Consider the following 21884-nt stretch of genomic DNA (forward strand, 5'->3'; position numbering starts at 1 on the left):
GAGGAACGGGCTAAAATTCCTCCAAGCCGGTGTGCAGGACTGATCAACAGTTACCGCAAACGTTTAGTTGCAGTTATTGCTGCACAAGGGGGTCACACCAGATACTGAAAGCAAAGGTTCACATACTTTTGCCACTCACAGATATGTAATATTGGATCATTTTCCTCAATAAATAAATGACCAAGTATAATATTTTTGTCTCATTTGTTTAACTGGGTTCTCTTTATCTACTTTTAGGACTTGTGTGAAAATCTGATGATGTTTTAGGTCATATTTATGCAGAAATATAGAAAATTCTAAAGGGTTCACAAACTTTCAATCACCACTGTAAGCATGATAATGGATGTGGCATGGGTGATAATTCACGTATTTGTACATTTGACAACATTTTATAAGCGGCTATTCCAGTTAAACATGAATAAAATTTATTAATTCTATCTTATTTCAGCGAAACGTTATACAAACCAATGTCACAGTGAGTATTGTTTTGGCTGGGAACGACCCGGAAGTGGAGGACTGATCACAGCGCCACCTGCTGAATACAGCTAAAATGTTGGGATAGCGGAACCGTGCCATTACTAGCAGGTCAGCCTAGCTCGCGTTTTCGCCTGTGTGCTATTCAGTTTAGGGATATACTTAATTTGTTTCTTTTAGTTTTACGGAAATCGAGGATAAACACATCTGTATGAGTTTGAAGTCTTCAGTAAGATCCACAATCTAAACCGTTCGCTATCTGTTTATTTTTTGATACATCGCTAGGGCAGAATAGTTCCATTCATTGCTTGGGAATATACTTTCAGAAAAGATGGTTTAGATGGTTGAATCCGTTTTCCCTGATGGTACAATAGCTCAATACATATTTGACAAGATGACTTGATTGTGAGTCTTTCTTGAGCATAAGTAAAAATTATTTCTACGATTTGCATAAACTTCTGCATCGACAACCCATGCCCCCCTCCTGGAACCTATGCCCTCCTTTGCCACCCTAAGGAAAAATCTCTGGAGCCGCCACTGGACGAGCCAAACATTTTTATTAAGACTGATCCCATTTTAAGGCAAATCTGGTACAAATACCAAAGACTGGAAAAACTGTAACCTACAGAATAATTTTTGTCCTTGAATAGCGTGTTGGATTGGGGGGGTGTTGTGGAATGTGGAGTATGTGACGCTATACTATTTCTGTTAACCGAGTGAGAACGCTCTGTTCATGGTATACTGATCGTTTTGGAGGTAGTGAGTCATCTTATCACGGGGCTTCGATGTATCTTTAGGCCAGGAGCCAAAGTCACCCCTCGTGTAATGGTGCGGCAGTGCAGGAGGTCATGTGACGCTAATCATATATACAATATAAATCGCAGTTTGTACTTTTTAAACTTATAACAATCACAGAATTTTATATACGTGACAGAAAAAAGTGAATTCATAATTTTAATACTGCAATGAAATGGATTAGATGGGCTTTGATTTGAGCTATGCTCCGCCCACTTTCCTTAAAAGGCAACACCAGGAATGGTGCCGAGTCAGAAAAAGAGGAAGGCGATTTTTGTGTTGCAACTGAAATTTGTAAACAGTGATAAGAGTTCGGGAATAATCGTGACGTGAATGTTTAATATTGGCACAAGCTTAAATTAGAACTCCAGCTTCAAGTAGGTCAAAAGTCATTGGCTGTAGGCTCTTTAGAAAGGTCAGAGGTCACATGATCAGGGTGACTTTTACTCCGATGAGCGGTCACGTTGTCCCTCTTCTCAAAGCGGCGGCCGCAGATTTCGCACGCAAACCGGTAGCCACGTTCGGCGTCGTGTTTACGCATGTGCCAATTCAGAGAAGCCTTCTGACGGCAGGTGAAGCCACACACCTCGCACCTTATTAAAAACACACACACACACACACACACACACACACACACACACACACACACACACACACATATGAGGTGAGAGACGCTCGCTTCACACCAGAAAGAGACAGAGTGTGAGATCAAACAAAAACAGACACATCTGGTGTGTTTGAAAGTGATAAACTTAGACACACACTAGTAGCCTACACTCTCACACACACTCCTACATTAGACCAAGAAAAAAAAATAGGGCGGGCGGGCGGGCGGGCGGGTGGGCAGGTAGGTAGGGTACGTACATACAAGTGTAATGACGGATCACATTAATGACGTGCCAAACCAGCTTCCATGAGAGCAACCGCAGATTTTAAAACCCAAAAGGTCCATCCTAAACCTCTGGCTTCTGATTTGCATCTGACGGGAAGCAGAGCTTTGGCTCCACCCATTTCCACCACACAGAGCAGATTCCACTGCACACATCATTTGACATCTGGTTTAATAAGCTTGATGAGATTTACAACTGTTTCCATGAGCTACACTGAGATACAGCGTGACTTCAACACAAATGAATGTTAACTCTGAGAAGAGAGCGGCCACGCCTCCTTCACTGGGACTGACATGTACAAAGGCCACACCTCCTTCACTGGTATTAACAGACAAAATAACCATGCCTCCTTTACTGAGACTGTAAAGGTGTGCCACACCCCTTTTACTGGGACTGACATGGACAGACCACACCTCCTGTACAGAGGCCATGCCTCTTTCATGAGAAGTCATGGATACAGAGGTCACACCTCCTTCACTGACACTCAGTGCGTTTACATGCACATAGAGAAAATCGAATTTCTGCCGTAGCTCGACTGAAATCGAAGTTCTAAATGCCATGGAAACACCTTAGCTCGGCTGAAATCGAACCGAACTGGATTTCTCGTAATCGAGCTACGCGACCTAGATTATGCGATTGTAGCCGAGCTACTTAGTGCATGTAAACCCTATCGAGCTACGTAGTCGAGCTACTTACTTCAGCACTGCCCCTTCCGGAAGTGACGAGTGACGAGACCACAAGCGGGAAACACAACAGCCTCGGTCGGCATGACAACAGTAGTAGTAGCGAGCAGCAGAAGAGGTCAGGAGGAACAACATCTCTCGATGTTGCTGTCCTCGTCGTCGTTCTTCTTGTGAACACGGAACTGATAACTTTGTTTATACTCTTGAATAGCTCTTCTTCATGACGACAACCGGAAGTGTACCAACACGATGGGGCGTGTAGCGCCACCTGTGGCTCGGGTGCACAATGTACCTCACACAATAGCTCGATTTCCTTGTGTGCATGTAGGATTGGATTTCTCTGGCACCCCTGCTGGGACCTTTAGCTCGATTACCGACAGTAGCTCGATTTGGATGTGCATGTAAACCCACTGACTGAGGCCACAACTTCTTTAATGAGACTGACAGGCACAGAGGCCACACCTTCACTGGGACTGACATGTACAAAGGCCACACCTCCTTCACTGATACTAACAGACACAATAGCCATACCATCTTAGTCTGGCTAACGCGACTTCAAAGCTCTGCGAGCATTTGGTCTGGCAAAGATATTAAGCCCAACCGTTTCCCAAAGTGCATGGTTGACCCGCCTCCCTGAAATGCCTCAGTTTGCTACTGGTCGAAGCCAGAAAAGGCTGTGACGAAGCTTAAACCAATCACATCACTCTTTCCTCTGACGTATGTGACGCGACGGGGCTAACTGGTAGATTAAACTCTTACCGAAGCCGGTCGGGAGCAAGGCGAAAACGTCCTTCCTTTCAATAAATACCTCCAGGGCTGCTCTTTGCTCCGTTTTCAATGAGAACTTGCTCCATGTTCGTAATGTTTCTAGTGAATGAAGCGCTTCCGGCATAGATTCTGTAAACAATCTATGGCTTCCGGTCGCAGTTCTACTACGTCACTGCCTTGAACACGCCTCTACCCAGGGCCGTTGGAGATGCTCAAAGTTGATTGGCTCCTGATTTTTCGGGAGCTTGGAAGAGCTGTAGATAGCTTGCCTGGCCAGACTAAGCTCGCAACAGGCCCTCGTGTTGCGTCACGCTTAGGATGGGCGGGCCCAGGCTAATACCATCTTTAATGAGACTGAGAGGTACAGAGGCCACGCCTCCTTCATTAGACGTCATGGATACAGAGGCCACACCTCCTTCACTGACACTGACAGACACCAAGGCCACACCTTCTTTAATGAGACTGACAGGCACAGAGGCCACACCTCCTTTACTGGGACTGATATGGACAAAGGCCACACCTCCTTCACTGGGACTGACATGTAAAAAGGCCACACCGCCTTCACAGATACTAACAGACAAAACAGCCATAACTCCTTTACTGAGACTGAGAGGCACAGAGGCCACGCCTCTTTCATTAGAAGTCATGGATACAGAGGCCACACCTCCTTCGATGACACTGAGAGACACCAAGGCCACACCTTCTTTAATGAGACTGACAGGAAAGAGGATATGCCTTTTTCACTAAGGATAACACACACACAGAGGTCTTACCTTCTTGTTTGGCACTAACAGATACAGTAGCCACGCCTTTTTAATGAGACTGATACACACAAAGGCCACACCCCCTTCATGGATACTAACAGACACAATAGCCATACACAGAGGCACAGAGGCCACGCCTCCTTCATTAGAAGTCATGGATACAGAGGCCACACCTCCTTCGATGACACTGAGAGACACCAAGGCCACGCCTTCTTTAATGAGACTGACAGGAAGAGAGGACATGCCTTTTTCACTAAGGATAACACACACAGAGGTCATACCTTCTTGTTTGGCACTAACAGATACAGTAGCCACGCCTTTTTAATGAGATTGATACACACAAAGGCCACACCCCCTTTACTGGGACTAATGGGTACAAAGGCCTTCCCTCCTTACATTCACGTGTGTGTGTGTGTGTGTGTGTGTGTGTGTGTGTTCTCTTACTGCAGTGGTTTCTCTCCTGTGTGGATTCTGCGGTGGATGCTCAGGTTGCTGCTGGTGCGGAAGCCACGGGCACAGAACTCACAGATGTAGTCTCTCTGATCTATCAACACACACACACACAACTTTGGTATACACATCTAATACACACTAGTTTACGTCATACATTGATTTTCTGAACATTTGATAGCTCTGGTCTCAGTTCACTCTCGGAGGAATTCCACCACAGGGATAAAACACCAGTGTGTGTTACTCGGAATATTAATAATATGGCTCAGGTGGATAAGGCGCCATACCATAAATCCGGGGACCCGGGTTCGATTCCAACCCGAGGTCATTTCCCGATCCCTCCCTGTCTCTCTCCTGCTCATTTCCTGTCTCTACACTGTCCTATCTAATAAAGGTGAAAAAAAAAAACTAGAGCAGGCTGATCAGCAGGGATTTACTCAGGTGTATAAATGATACTATATACACCCGGCCACTTTAATAGGAACTTGATTCTAAGATCCCTGTTCTTGGCTGCTAGTCTGGTTAACACCAGACCATATCACAAGTGAAATATGGTCTGGAATCCGCCTATTGAATTTCTCGTAGGGGAGGTGTGGTTTACAATTGTCAACGGTCGTTTATTGGACGTTGCGAATGTCTATCATTTGGCGTATACGTAGGCCATGGCCAATCATGGCAGTTGTACCCGGTGACATAGTTAGAGCGGCAAAGAAAGACTGAAACGCCAAATGCTGTTCTTTTTTTAAAACAAACTTTCGCTCTAAACTATTAAGCTTGATCGAAAGTTTGGTTTGTATCGCTCGCCGCCATGTTAAATGTGATCCGTAAACAGTCCCAAATAAACTACAAGCTTCCGTTTGTCGAGTAGTACGCGTCACCATCTTTCCACCCCTCCCCACTCTCTGATTGGCTCCCTAACTCAGGCGAGCCTTTAGACCATAGTTTCCATGCTGTTATTTCAGATCGGAACGATTGTGCAAAGCAGCATGGGATTTCCCAGGCTACTTGGCTGCAGGAGTGGAACCCAATGTGCTCTTCTGCTGTTACATGCTGAGATGCTTTTCTGTTCACCACGGTTGTTATGAGTTACTATATCCTTTCTGGCAAAAAAGTTCGATCTGTCCAATTTCCTCTGAGCTCTCTCATCAGCAAGGTGTTTGTTTCCACCCACAGAACTGTCACTCACTCACTGTTTTTCGCACCATTCTGTGTAGAGACTGTTGTGTGTGAAAACCCCAGGAGATCAGCAGTTTCTGAAATACTCAAACCATTTCCATCGAGCTCAAACCAACACCCATACCACAGTGAAAGAAATTCAGACTTCTTTGAGATCACAATTTTTCCCGCTCGGATGTTTGAACATCGTGGACATTAACTGAAGCTCTCGATTTGTATCTGCATGATTTGATGTGTCATGGGATTGGCTGATTAGAGAACTGCATCAAACAGCAGGTGGACGGATGGGTGTTCCTAATACACTGGCCAGTGTTTGGTGGCTATAATTCCTCTGCGCCGTGAACGTGTTTGGTGGTTTACAGCTGATTAGCGACATGCACATGTGAGTATGAAGATCAGATCTGAGCTGAGGCTGAAGGACCGTGCTCGAGACCTGAACAAGCGTCTGTCTGTCTGTCTGTCTATAAGACCTCTGAAGTGCACAAGTCGTGAGTCAGTGCATCGTCCTTCTGACTCACCGCTGTGCAGCTTCTCGTGCTCTTTAAGGTGCTTCTTAAAGTTGAACGATTTTCCGCAGGAGGGATCGGAGCAAGCGAAGGTCTTCGGCTGGAAGTGCTGGTACTTCATGTGGTGCTGGACGGAGACAGATGCAATGCAGGTTACTGATTATATAATAAATGCTTCATATTATGGCAAACACTTCACCTTTAATAAAAGTTTACTACAGGTAGTCGTCGACTTACGACTGCGTTTGGTTACGACTGACTGGTCGTAAACCGATCTGGTCGTAAGTCGGCCTGTGTTAAATGAACGTAAGTATATTGTGATGTGTAATGATATTGCAATCATCTTAAAGTCTTATTTTATCAACATTTTCTTATTTCATTACCTTGGCTCATTATTTGGTTTAAGTCAAACACTGCATACTACACTGTGTACAGTACAATTCGTTTAATATGTGCAAAACAAAAAATACGAAATACAGGTATGAAAAATAGAAAACATTTTAGTTTGAAACATACCAAAATACAAATGTAAAACATAGCAAAATACAAAATTTAGTGACCGCTGGCATCACTGGTGCTTGGCTGTGGGTCGTCTACGTCATCATCAGCTGTTGCAGCGCTCTGGCTGGCGGGATCATTTGCTCGTTTCATAAACCAGGAGCTGGGGCGGAAACTGTATGATGGAGTGCGTGAGGGTGCGCGAAAGAGATTGCGCATGTGCCTGTAGCTGGGGCGGAAACTGTTGTATGCGGCGAGAGGCGCTGCCGGGAGCTGGGGCGGAAACTGTCGTACGCTCAGCTAGCTCAGCTGGGAAACACTAGCCAGTCATAACCAGACGGTCATAAAGTCGATCGGTCGTAAGTTGCATAGGTCGTAAGTCGACGACTACCTGTATACTACAACCCCGATTCCAAAAAAGTTGGGACAAAGTACAAATTGTAAATAAAAACGGAATGCAATGATGTGGAAGTTTCAAAATTCCATATTTTATTCAGAATAGAACATAGATGACATATCAAATGTTTAAACTGAGAAAATGTATCATTTAAAGAGAAAAATTAGGTGATTTTAAATTTCATGACAACAACACATCTCAAAAAAGTTGGGACAAGGCCATGTTTCCCACTGTGAGACATCCCCTTTTCTCTTTACAACAGTCTGTAAACGTCTGGGGACTGAGGAGACAAGTTGCTCAAGTTTAGGGATAGGAATGTTAACCCATTCTTGTCTAATGTAGGATTCTAGTTGCTCAACTGTCTTAGGTCTTTTTTGTCGTATCTTCCGTTTTATGATGCGCCAAATGTTTTCTATGGGTGAAAGATCTGGACTGCAGGCTGGCCAGTTCAGTACCCGGACCCTTCTTCTACGCAGCCATGATGCTGTAATTGATGCAGTATGTGATTTGGCATTGTCATGTTGGAAAATGCAAGGTCTTCCCTGAAAGAGACGTCGTCTGGATGGGAGCATATGTTGCTCTAGAACCTGGATATACCTTTCAGCATTGATGGTGTCTTTCCAGATGTGTAAGCTGCCCATGCCACACGCACTAATGCAACCCCATACCATCAGAGATGCAGGCTTCTGAACTGAACGCTGATAACAACTTGGGTCGTCCTTCTCCTCTTTAGTCCGAATGACACGGCGTCCCTGATTTCCATAAAGAACTTCAAATTTTGATTCGTCTGACCACAGAACAGTTTTCCACTTTGCCACAGTCCATTTTAAATGAGCCTTGGCCCAGAGAAGACGTCTGCGCTTCTGGATCATGTTTAGACACGGCTTCTTCTTTGAACTATAGAGTTTTAGCTGGCAACGGCGGATGGCACGGTGAATTGTGTTCACAGATAATGTTCTCTGGAAATATTCCTGAGCCCATTTTGTGATTTCCAATACAGAAGCATGCCTGTATGTGATGCAGTGCCGTCTAAGGGCCCGAAGATCACGGGCACCCAGTATGGTTTTCCGGCCTTGACCCTTACGCACAGAGATTCTTCCAGATTCTCTGAATCTTTTGATGATATTATGCACTGTAGATGAGGATATGTTCAAACTCTTTGCAGTTTTACACTGTTGAACTCCTTTCTGATATTGCTCCACTATTTGTCAGCGCAGAATTAGGGGGATTGGTGATCCTCTTCCCATCTTTACTTCTGAGAGCTGCTGCCACTCCAAGATGCTCTTTTTATACCCAGTCATGTTAATGACCTATTGCCAATTGACCTAATGAGTTGCAATTTGGTCCTCCAGCTGTTCCTTTTTTGTACCTTTAACTTTTCCAGCCTCTTATTGCCCCTGTCCCAACTTTTTTGAGATGTGTTTCTGTCATGAAATTTCAAATGAGCCAATATTTGGCATGAAATTTCAAAATGTCTCACTTTCTACATTTGATATGTTGTCTATGTTCTATTGTGAATACAATATCAGTTTTTGAGATTTGTAAATTATTGCATTCTGTTTTTATTTACAATTTGTACTTTGTCCCAACTTTTCAGGAATCGGGGTTGTATAATATCGGTTATAAAGTTGCATTAAATCATATGACTGCAGCATCATGTCCGGAATAAAACACTGTGCGTTGTGCTATTATGGGAAAATAATCACTGATGGATGGCACCGTGTGATGAAGCGGAGTAACTGTTTCCACCTTGACGGTGATTATTTTTCCTAGAACAGCTGTTCCTGAAGGGTTTTATTCCTCTTACACCACAGCAACGTCCTAATGACCATTTTTAATACATAAAAAAAAATACAAACAGGACATCATACTTTTTTATTATCTGTTTATAGTTACATTTAATGTTGTGGAATGTTCATGAAACAAGTCAGGTCCTGTTCTAAGTTATGTTCCAGCAGCAGCAACAGTATAAACCATCTTTGGTCTCTTTTTGTCTTTGTTGAAGTTCTCATCTCATCTCATTATCTGTAGCCGCTTTATCCTGTTCTACAGGGTCGCAGGCAAGCTGGAGCCTATCCCAGCTGACTACGGGCAAAAGGCGGGGTACACCCTGGACAAGTCGCCAGGTCATCACAGGGCTGACACATAGACACAGACAACCATTCACACTCACATTCACACCTACGCTCAATTTAGAGTCACCAGTTAACCTAACCTGCATGTCTTTGGACTGTGGAGGAAACCGGAGCACCCGGAGGAAACACACGCGGACACGGGGAGAACATGCAAACTCCGCACAGAAAGGCCCTCGCTGGCCACGGGGCTCGAACCAGGACCTTCTTGCTGTGAGGCGACAGCGCTAACCACTACACCACCGTGCCACCCTTTGTTGAAGTTAATACGAAAAAAGAAAAAAGAAAAAACCCAACTGCAGCATGTCATGTGACCAAGAAAGTAATATGAAAGTGTTTTACTTTACTACAATCCTGACTGGATTAAAAGTTAACGATACATAAATAAATGTTTAAATTATCGGAGTATGATCCAGGTTTGTGTGTCATTAAAGTTACTCGAAGGAGAGGGAGAAAGTAAGGGGAAAAGGAAGGAAATGAGAAAGGAAGGAGGAAAGAAGGACTGAAATTGACAAAGAAGGGAAAGAAGGAAGAGACGAAGGAAGGAAGAATGGAAAGGAAAAGGGGAGGAAGGAAAGATAGGAAGAAAGGAGACCAGAAAGGAAAAGGAGGGAAAGAAGGAAGGAAGGAAACTGAAAGGACGGGAGAGAGAGAGGAAAGAACGACAGGGAGGAAGGGGAAGAAGGAAGAAAAAAAGTAAAAACTCTTGTCTGGTGAAGCTGCCTTTAATATTTGGCCAAAACATGGAACATTATTCTCTCCACATTCACTGGATATGAGCAATCGCGTGCTCTGATTGGCTATTCTACTCCTAGGATATCAGCTCATATACCGTAAGTAGAGAAAAACAAAATGGCAGAACGTGTTGCTGAAGCAACCGAGAACGAAATAAAAGCTACTCGAAAACAACCCCGCCCCCCCCAAAAAAGCAACAAAATATGGAAAGAAAGTATTTGATGATAAGAACATATCTTTATATTATTATTTTTCAAGAATTATTATTATCATCGCATTTTTTACAAATTGCTACTATCATTTCACTGGTTTGTTGAGCAGAAATGATTTTGTTAGACGTTTTGTACAAATTTTTATAGACCCCTTCGCAGTCAACGTCATTCATACGTAAGCGGAAATTGCGAGCGCAGCCTGGACTCAAAAAAGACTCAGCGACGGTCAGACTGACTTTTGGCGACGGTAGAGACGAGAAGAAATATTTGGAAGAAATGCCTAGTTGTTGTGTTGTCGGGTGTCAGGATCGTAGCAGTGATGGGGTTAAAATGTTCAGAATTCCAGCAGGATCTCACCCATTCCAAAAAAATCGCCGACGTCTATGGCTACAAACCATCAAACGTGTAGACTGGGATGAAAGCACCATCAAAAATGTGCGGGTTTGCAGCGCCCACTTCATCACAGGTAAGATCAGGCTATTTATTAAATCTTTCTTTTTTATTCTTTCTAGTCTTCGTTTATTGATGTAGCAAAATACTTTGGTAACGTTTGTCTGATTAGCTGGGTCATAGTTACACAATGTAATGAATATTGTTAGCATGTTAACGTAGCGTGGGTGGCACGGTGGTGTAGTGGTTAGCGCTGTCGCCTCACAGCAAGAAGGTCCTGGGTTCGAGCCCCGGGGCCAGTGAGGGCCTTTCTGTGTGGAGTTTGCATGTTCTCCCCGTGTCCGCGTGGGTTTCCTCCGGGTGCTCCGGTTTCCCCCACAGTCCAAAGACATGCAGGTTAGGTTAACTGGTGACTCTAAATTGAGCGTAGGTGTGAATGTGAGTGTGAATGGTTGTCTGTGTCTATGTGTCAGCCCTGTGATGACCTGGCGACTTGTCCAGGGTGTACCCCGCCTTTCGCCCGTAGTCAGCTGGGATAGGCTCCAGCTTGCCTGTGACCCTGTAGAAGGATAAAGCGGCTAGAGATAATGAGATGAGATGTTAACGTAGCTTTCCATGCAATTTTGTTTGTCGGAGAGGTCTCGCTTGACTCAAGCAGTCCAGATTTTGTGCCATCATTATTTGTGTATGCCGAAAATCACAATTTTAAAGCAAGGATGGAAAGGTAAAATTGTGTGCCCTTGCTCTAAATGCCAACTTGCGTTGACTGCTCTAACCTAGCTCCCGCCCCGTTCAGTTTCATTTCTGCTCTCTGCCTCTCACTTTTTACGCAGCTCTGATTTCTCTTAGCTGCACTCTTTACACTATCATTCCTTTCATGCCATCACCTCCTGCAAATTGCTGTTTAGTGTTGGTATTTGCTGTTGTAGCTAAAGCCACATTGCCATCACATCACTGGCATAATTTGATTAAAACAAAATGAATATGAATGTCCCGTTGTTAATCAAGTTGTAGTCTCGCTGTAACCAGAATGTTGATGGCAGGCTACTTTTGTAAATAGTTGTTTTTTTTTGAGTTTGACATTTTTTGTAAATAGTATGACTGCCTTCAGGTATCAGAGGAAAACTTACTAACATCGTCCGTCCACTCTTTAATTAAATACGGATCCGGTAGGCGATGTCCACTTGTTAGAGTTAACTTATTTATGTAGCATTCTCGATCTTGTAACGACAATTGTTTTGCATAATCTGACAGCTCATAATGCCGGTCTATGGGCAGCGCCATTGTTTCTGGGTCCAGGCTGCGCGTGCATCCTGGCAACGGTCGGTTTGTTTACAAACATGCGAAGGGGTCTATTGATCGAGTTTGCAAAAAATAAAAATAAAAATGCTCCGCTTCTCAAAATCCACTGAATGTGGATAGAATAAAACAGTTATTCCACTCAATCTTGTCGTACAGGGCCGGCTCTAGGACTACGTTCAGACTGCACCCTGAAACGACCCATATCCGATTTTTTTGCCCATATGCGACCTGTATCCGATTTGTTATTGACAATCTGAACGACACAGATCCGATTTTTTCACATGCGACCCAGGCCGCTTGGATATGTGGTCCTAAATCCGATGCATATCCGTTATTTTCACATGCGACTGCAGTCTGACCGGACAGGTCGCATTCATTCATGCGACCTACACGTCATCAACAAGAGACAAACGTCACTATTCTGCGTTGGCTAATCCCGCCTCTTTGGTGGAAAACAACAACATTTGTACAGTTTTCAGAATTTAAATAGACTTTTATAGAATTGATCAAGCTAATGGTGGATTTGGTAGGGACCTGGATATTGATCTGTTAGCCTGATTAAATAAAACAGTTTCTATAACTGATTTATAACTTAAACCATCCCGTATTACAAGATTATAAGATTGTTCTGGAAATTTCCAGTAATTTGACACCTTCGGTCTCATTAGTCTGCTGTTAATCAGATTATTGTGCGAGTTCCGCCGCCGCCACAAAAACCACATCGCCAGGTCTCGCCTCATCTCCATCGCAAACTGCACCGGTGTTTCTGCACCTTGAGCCAGCGCTGAGAGAAGTTGCAGAATTCAGCTGGCTATAAACAATCTAAATAAATATTTATAAAAATGTAGAAAAAGTTTATTAATATGACGAAATAAATATGTGCAAATTATTAAGCCTGAATTAAGAGTTTGGTAATACAGCGGCCGTATCCCAAATGACTGCCTACTGAAGCTCGAGTGCACTATATAGAGTTTAAAAATCCATTACTTCCTAGTAACATGTAGTGCACTTATATAGAAATTAGAGAGACATTTAGGAGTCAACCCTCGTTACCAGGCTACACGTTTTCATTTCAGTTCAGAAACAAAAACACACACGAGACCTCACACTTTAACACTAACCAGATAATTAAACAAACAAACAAACAAACAAAAAGAAAATCATTAAACTTGAAGAGTGCGCTTTTTTTTGTTTACGTATTACGTAGATGTGCTTATTACGTGTCAATTTGCGCATGCGGGACACTTTTGGGTCGTTTTCCGTTCATATTGGAGATCGCATACAAGTCTCATATAATTGGTAATGTGAACGGCCTAACAAAAAAATCGGATTTCACAACAAATCGGATATGGGTCGTTTCAGGTTGCAGTCTGAACGGAGTGTAGGTCTTTGGCTGCCCTAGGCGAGATTGAGTTTTGGCGCCCCCCCCCCAGGAAAAAAACCCTCTAATAACATCTAAATAACACTTTAATCTAATCACTCTATTCTATTACTATTAAACAATGTACGGTGCATGGACAATAAACAAGAAGTCATTTTTATCTTTTTCATTATTGTTATCATTATTAACATAAAGTGTCACAAAGTAAAATGACCACACAAATTCAATACACATCTCCATATAATGGGCAAAAACTCTTCCGCACCCTGTTCAAAGTGTAGTGCATGGACGATAAACAAGAAATTATTTTTAGTTTCTTTTTTGCTATTAAAAGTTAAGTCATCTCTGAAGAATTAACAAATTAAATGAATAAAAAATTCTACAATTCTAAATTGTGCAAACTTAAGCACCCTGTTAGGACATCAATGGGCTGTATTTTCAAACAAAAGTGCTACTATGGGTACTTTGTTATTGAAGTCTATTGCTGTTTGCATCGATTCAGGCGTCTAAAATATTAATTTGCCACTATAATGGTTGATATGAGAGATTAGATCAGACTTACCTCTATACTTGGCTCTATTTGTTTCTTCTTGTAGCCTTCGTTTGCGCCCTTGCACACCCGAGAGTTTGGATTTCTTCATTTAAGCACTTGTAGTCTGGGCTACTTTTTGCAGTGGATAGCCATTCTCATTCCCCGATGAACACCGCTCCCCCCGCCCCCCTTATAACCTATCATTGTGCATTTTTAGTAGGCATAAGGAAATCACCGACCACTACTGCGTAGGCTACACTTGTTTTTCAACCTTTCTGAGCCAGGGCGCACTTTTTTCAATGAAAAAATCTCAAGGCACATCACCAATAGAAAATGTTGACTGAAACTAAAACGCTGTTGCCAATATTTACAATATACAGTCATTCTATAATTTCCACGGTACACTTGGTGATCTCTCATGGCACACTAGTGTTCCGCGGTACTAGAGTTCGGCAGCACAGTGGTTGAAAACACTGTACACCACTGATGCACTTGGTAACATCTCCATTCAATAACTCCATCCATCCTTTTTGGTGGGGTTTTGGTCGCCCTTGGCGCCCCTGGGCACACTTTGCGCTCTAGGCAATTGCCTAGGTCGCCTATAGCAATCGCCGGCTATGATTACATGGCCAAAACAGAGAACAGCCGCGGATGCGCACTTGCACGCCCAAAGACACACTATAGACAGGGCGAACCACTGTTGAGCGCTTATTGTTTCACGATTAACAACCACCACCACACCCCACCCCACCCCACCCCGCTTTTTTTGACAAATCGCACCCTGACTACATGCTTTGCTGTACAATTAAATTAGGCTAAGACATTATAATGCTGACTCGTTTTCAGAATAGTGGAAGTCATAATTTTTCTCCCCCGTTTCTGCGCCCCTGGATGGACGCAGCGCCCTTAGCATTTGCCTATATTGCCTATGCCACGGGCCGGCTCTGTTGTCGTACATGGATTATAGACAACTTGGTGCTACGTACAGCTCATGTACGACTGGATTTCGTACAATAATTGTCAAATGTAACTATAAATGGATAAAACATATCCCGTGTCCTTCTTTAATTGTTGGTAGGTTGCTGTGGCGTAAGAGAAAGGAATAAAATACTTCAGGTCAGGACGTATTGTTATAGTTAAATAATAAACTTCGGCGTAGTGACAGTAACTCGTAGTGGCTTCATCGTTGATTATTTTCCTCAAGGTGTACTAGAATATAATTCCCATCTGCTGAATACTGGTGGCAAAAATTCCTGAACAACACTCACGTTGAGATGCTGACGGCTGGAAAATATTTTCCAGCATCCATCAAACTCGCAGGGTAAAATGAGCTTTGGAGTTGGTTTTCTACAAAAATGCAGAGAAAATGATTTAATATTCAATAAATGGAAAAATATCCGAAGATCAACATGACCAGTGAGTGAATGGTATCGTGAAACATCAAGTATTAACCAACAGCGGCAAAATATTTTCCAAGAACAAACCTTTTCCTTTTGCCGCTGATCTGCAAAACCTCGTCGTTCTCTGAAGGTTGTCTGAAAGGTAAATTTATTCACGTGAAAACAAACACACGTCCTTAAGGACTTAACTGTTTGCATCTTTAATAAATATGGAAGCCACCTGTTGGTTTTTCTTCTCGCTCTCCTCCTCGGTTCCTCGGTTCTGCCCGTCTCAGGAGGAGCATCTTCTCTCCTCTCACGCTCCCTCGTGGTTGAGTTTGGTATCGCATCCCATCCACCATCCCTGCTGGAGTCAGGAAGATCAAGTCCTATTCGCTAGTTCAGTCGTGCACTATTTTAGGAAGGTTATTACTGTATTTTGTGAAGCCTGAGAGCATACACAAGAAGGAATCAGACTGATGATGGTGAGATAGCTGTCAGTAAAAATAAACACTGGGTGATGTTTTAGTGCTCTGATGTAAGATTTTTTTCAATATTTAAAGAAGAAAAATCCCTTTAGTTTTAACCCATTATAAATATTCAGTTATTTGTGTTAAAATATTATCATTTAGCACTTTTCTGGAAGTACAGTAAAAACAGGAAAGGAATTTAGAACGAGAGAACAAGAAGCACAAAGCTGAAGCCACCAAAGATGGACGTAGGCAGTTTTGGAAAATATGAAAATAATTAAGTAAATAAACAAAAATTAATTGCTGTTGCACTGAAAAAAAAAGTCTTAGGAAGTGAACATGAACTGTATCTAATATTTCATTATAATGATAAATTTTTTAAAAATATATTAATAATATTTTACATTTTATTTTTAATGTAAATAATAAAATCATTAAATCTATTTCTAAACTTTTTAAAAATTATTTCAAGCTTGAAATAGCTTTATTCCATCAGTAGATTTACTCTTTAAAAATTATTTGTTGTTTTAACTTAAAAAAAACCCGAGTAACCGGACCGTTTAAAATTTTGATTTCATTAAAACTCATGTAGGAAGTTAAACCGTTTGCCTCATTGTTCTAACTCACTCTATGAGTTTCGATGAAATCAACATTTTAAGGCATCTTGGTTGCTCAATTTTTCAGTTAAAGCAACAAATCATTTTTTACAGCGATTTAAAAACGCCCCTAATTTTAAAAAGAAATCTCTAAGCATCTAACAGGCTGAATAATATTATATGTGATTTATAATAACTTCATAATAGGAAATAGAACTAGATAGAGACTGTGAATAAAGTCACAGTGATTTGCACTAGCTCTTACAAACCGGGAAGTCTGGTCACCGAACCCTATAGATCTGGAAGGGTAAGAGATAGAAAATGATGCTTAGTGAGGGGGAAAAAAAAGCCTATTTTTCATGTATCATTCTGATTCGGTGATCCAGATCAGCACCAAAAGTCATAGCAATGTAATTCAGCCCAGAGGGATTCTTCCTGTGAAATTTGGTGATGATTGGTTGAAAACTGAGGGAGAAATCACATCCTAAAAATATTCAGAGAAGAAGAAGAAGAATAAAGTAGAAAGATCCTGAGTGAGAGTAACAATTTGTGCCAGTGCTGCTAACGCAAATTAAAAAAATTTACTCATATTCAAGGTATGTTTACTTGCCAAGATATCATTCTTAGCAGTGTGTGCCATTTAGATAATCTCAAAACCAAGAATAAGGGCACTCGGTAGAGTCCATACCTCCACCAAGCTGCATACTGTATTATCAACATCAAAATCAAATCACTTGAACTGAGGATGATACTAAAGCTGTCCGCCAAATTTCATCCAAATCCGTTCACTACTTTTTGAGTTACATTGGGAACAGACAAAAAAAATAATCCTGGATCTGTATATACATCTAGATTTACATCAGAATCTAATCAATTGTTCCTTGACCCATGGCTCAGCTTTCCTCCAAATTTCATCCAAATCCGTTCACTACTTTTTTATTATAATTTTATTATAATTATTATTATTATTTTAAAGTGTATTAGGTGTTAGAGATGTGAGCAGAACTCTTTCCACTTTAAAATAATTTAAATTCGGTTTATAATGTGTTACTTTGGAGTAAAATATCATTATCACAATTCTACAATACATTTAACAGTTATTCCACGAAATCGAGTCGTACATGAGCTGATAGCCGATGAGGTGCAAAGCACCGAGTTGTCTATAATCCATGTATGACGAGATTGAGTGGAATAACTGTTTTATTCTCTCCACATTCACTGGATTTTGAGAAACGGAGCATTTTTATTTTTAGCAAATTCGATCAATAAAAACTTTATACAAAATGTCCGACAAAATAATTTACGCTTAGAATGTAAACAAACCGGTGAAATGACAGGGGCAATTTGTGAAAAAGACGATAATAATAATAATAATAATAATTCTTGAAATTTAAAAAAGATACGTTCTTACCATCAAATACTTTTATTCCATATTTTGTTGCTTTTTTTTTGTATTTTTGTGGTTTTGTTTTCGAGTAGTTTTTATTTCGTCTTCGGTTGGTTCAGCAACACACTCCGCCATTTTGTTTTTCTCTATTCATGGTATATGAGCTGATATCCTAGTAGTAGAGTAGCCAATCAGAGCGCGTAATTGCTCATATCCAGTGAATGTGGAGAGAATAATATACATTATACAGTATATGATATGTAGGTTTTCTCACAAACTGCCAGCAAGACAGCAGTGCTCGTTTAAAAAAAACTAATAATAATAATAATAATAATAATTTGTTTAAAACAAATAAGATATGTTTACTTTTATCTTTAGATTGAATATAAAAATAATAAAACCAGAACTATTTAAAGGTACACTGCCTTTCAGATTTTTCATGTTTAGGTCATAAATAGAATTTTCCCCGACACCCAGTTATTTTTGTTTAGTGGACTGAAAGCTACTGAATTCCAATCAAAGACTTCCAATTTTATTTTTTTTTTCCTAAAAGAACAATTAATGAATTTATCTCCATGTGGCCCTAAATTCTCCACTATTTTTTCCTGCTTCACCATGACCCAATACAAGATACTACGTCATGCATCACATCACGTGGTGGGCTTTCCCTGTTCGTGCAAGGCATTGAGGGATACAGATTTGAAACAGGAGAGAAAAATGGAGGACGTGAGTGTGCGAATGAAACGTGAAAGACCGACGACAGTAACGGAAAGAAAGCGAGAAGAAAAGACGTTATGTTATATACGAAGGAAAGGAAACGCAGGACCAAACTAATAAATATCGGCGCTCAGCGAGCACCTCGGTGTGATCAGCTGTTCGTTTAGCGACAGAATGATGGAACTGTCAGTGCACGCTCAAAGGGAAACCTGCGCATGCGCACACACACACACGGACTTCCTCTGTCTGCTTGACTGCACGAAGCGAGTGATTTCATGCACATTATTTGCTTTAATCCCCTCAAATTAAATAACTTCCCAGCCACAGAACAGAACGGCCTGATATTTTGTGAGATATTACAGAAATAAACATATATCACAATGACCACATTTCAGAGGGAACTAAATTTCACCGATTTTATGAAATCCAAAGGACGTCTAGTTTTAAAAATGGAAAAGAGATTATGTACTAAATTTTAACGTCACATCAGCTGCTTCCAATCAGTTTGTGATGATTAAAAATATATATCACATGATCTCAGAAAAGCATACCGTGACCTGATTTATCACAATATCAACATTATAACATCTCAGATCACGCAGACCTATTATACTGTATTAGACTGTATGTTAAAGTAGGGCACGTAAACCCTGACCGGGATAAAGCAGTTTGTAAAAACGAATGAATGAATAAACAAACATATCCAATGCGCTTGCAGCGTTAACGAACGTGGTCTTCCCTTCAGACTTCATATCTGACCGCTTGCTCCTGCTCACATGGAAGGAAGAAAAACTGCCCACGCCCACGACTAGAGAGATCTCATCTCATCTCATTATCTCTAGCCGCTTTATCCTGTTCTACAGGGTCGCAGGCGAGCTGGAGCCTATCCCAGCTGAATACGGGCGAAAGGCGGGGTACACCCTGGACAAGTCGCCAGGTCATCACAGGGCTGACACATAGACACAGACAACCATTCACACTCACATTCACACCTACGCTCAATTTAGAGTCACCAGTTAACCTAACCTGCATGTCTTTGGACTGTGGGGGAAACCGGAGCACCCGGAGGAAACCCACGCAGACACGGGGAGAACATGCAAACTCCACACAGAAAGGCCCTCGCCGGCCACGGGGCTCGAACCCGGACCTTCTTGCTGTGAGGCGACAGCGCTAACCACTACACCACCGTGCCGCCCCGACTAGAGAGATGTATATAGGAATGGGATCATGTGGAACTCAACAGGTTCCACATGATCCCATTCCTATACACATCTCTCTAGTGTGTGTGTGTGAACTCTATCGAGAGTGAAAAACAAGATATTAGTAAGACATAAGAGTTTAACTAGGACATAGGCGGAGCTTCAGAAGTGGTCTTACTCCCAAACTTTTACACTCGGACTTGATCATACACAGTGCTGAATCCATGAATTTAAAGTGAAATTCAGGCTACAAACCTTTTCAAGTTCTGGATTTCATCTCTGATATTTTGACACTCCTCAGGCTCGGTCTCTGCGCTGCCACGAGATGTGCAGTTAGTGAGAAAGACACAAGACAGAAAAAATATAATTACACACTGTGGGAATAAACGTATTCTGTACAGAGCCTGAATGATAAATTGGTGTCCTGATATGAGCTGACTGCAGATAAATCAGTATCAGCGTTTATAACAACTGATAAATGACAATTTGAAACTGAAAAGAAGTGACAGAAGATGGATGTTTCAACCACATCCATGGTTGACGTGGTTTGTGGTTTTTCATACGTGTATGAAGAAGAAGCATTTATTTATCACATGGACACACAAGCACAGTGATTCTTCCTCTGCATTTAACCCATCTGAAGCAGTGAACACATGCACATTACCCAGAGCAGTGGGCAGCTATACTACAGCACCCAGGGAACAGAAGAGCTCTTGCTCTTTTCCTGGCAGTCCTGGGAATCGAACTGGTGACCCTTTGGGCCCAAGGCTGCTTCTCTAACCTTCAGAGTTAGACAGGAGTTGGAGAAAGATGGACACTTCAATCAGGCAAAAGATGGACACTTGGCCTGAAAGTTAAAGAAGCAGCCTTGGACCCAAAGGGTCGCTGGTTCGATTCCCGGAACCGGCAGGAAAAACATGAGGGGAGTTGACTGAATGAAGAGCACTTTCCCCTCCCTCTGTAGCGCCCTTGAGCAAGGCACTGAACCCCCACCTGCTGCCCAGGCGCTGTAGCATAGCTGCCCGCTGCTCTGGGTATGTGTGTGTGCTCAGTGCTCACTTGTATGTGTGCACGTGTGTGTTCACTTAAATGCAAAGGAGGAATTTCGCTGTGCTTTTGAATGAACAAAAATAAAGGCTTCTTCATGTTATGAGTGGTGTTGTTGCAGATTTTGTCCACCAGATGGCAAACTGCAATTTCACTGTTGGTAAACCACAAACCGAGCAGGCCATGATTTTTTTTTTTTAAAGGAGGACTAAAGGCAAATTTTTTATTATCAAAATTCTATTTATCTCATTTATTAAATATTGGAATGCATGTTTGATCGCTATTTTGTCGCTGCTATAGCAAGTTATGAATGTTTGAAATATGCTCTGTAAAGCCTAGGTCACAACCGGACGTACGATTTTTTGGCTGTGTGATTTTTGGCGTTTCCCAAATCGCTGCGGTTTTTTTTTGTTCGTGGAGAAAGACGCACGTTGGCCGTAAGTTTGTCTTGCAACCTGAAAAAAACCTAAGCGCCCGAAGAGTTTGTTTGACATGACAAAGAACCCCTGTGGCCGGTCTACGGCTCGAAAATCAGCACGTCACACGCACGCCCTCCGTGCGTTTCTTGCATTTTTTGCACGTAGACCGGCCGTAGGAGCACATACGGCCGGTTGTAACCGAGGCTCAATATATCAGTCCATATGTCAAAGCAATGGCCGTAAACGAGATTCGTTGCGACCTGTACGAGACATCGTAGGACGGAAGTAAAACGTACAGCGGAAATCAAAGCGACCGACATCTGCCAACGTTGCCAAAAGACGCGCGCACCCTCTTTCGAATGCTGATGTAATCAAGCCGGAAGTTTTATTTGTTTTGATAGGAATCAGGAAAGTTTGAAAAAAGTAGGCAGTAATCGTCATTTAAACTGGTTTTTGCACTGCAAAAAATATCTTGTTAAGAAAAAGTATCTTTAATATGGGTGAATTTATCTAATATTTCTTATTAGAAGATTATTAGAACTCAAGTATCAGATTATTTAGCTCACTTTTAGACGCTTTTACTCA

At 41.9% G+C, this 21884-nt stretch overlaps 1 protein-coding gene across 2 annotated transcripts in view; it reads right to left on the minus strand.

Moving 5' to 3' along the window:
• Positions 1-354: 354 nt before the first annotated feature.
• znf692 (zinc finger protein 692) overlaps positions 355-21884 on the minus strand; it is a 41893-nt gene continuing 20363 nt past the window's right edge. The window contains exons 6-12 of one of the 2 annotated variants that reach the window (XM_060930931.1): positions 20089-20148; positions 15706-15828; positions 15570-15620; positions 15354-15432; positions 6519-6633; positions 4819-4918; positions 355-1862 (exon numbers count right to left, since the gene is read on the minus strand). In XM_060930931.1, coding sequence (XP_060786914.1) covers positions 1652-1862; positions 4819-4918; positions 6519-6633; positions 15354-15432; positions 15570-15620; positions 15706-15828; positions 20089-20148 — 739 coding nt within the window. In that variant the 3' untranslated portion in view covers positions 355-1651. Of the gene's footprint in view, positions 1863-4818; positions 4919-6518; positions 6634-15353; positions 15433-15569; positions 15621-15705; positions 15832-20088; positions 20149-21884 lie in introns of both variants that reach the window. The other variant, XM_060930930.1, reaches the window with a different exon arrangement.

The sequence above is a fragment of the Neoarius graeffei genome, chromosome 10 (assembly GCF_027579695.1).
Source record: "Neoarius graeffei isolate fNeoGra1 chromosome 10, fNeoGra1.pri, whole genome shotgun sequence".
NCBI classification, from domain to species: domain Eukaryota; kingdom Metazoa; phylum Chordata; class Actinopteri; order Siluriformes; family Ariidae; genus Neoarius; species Neoarius graeffei.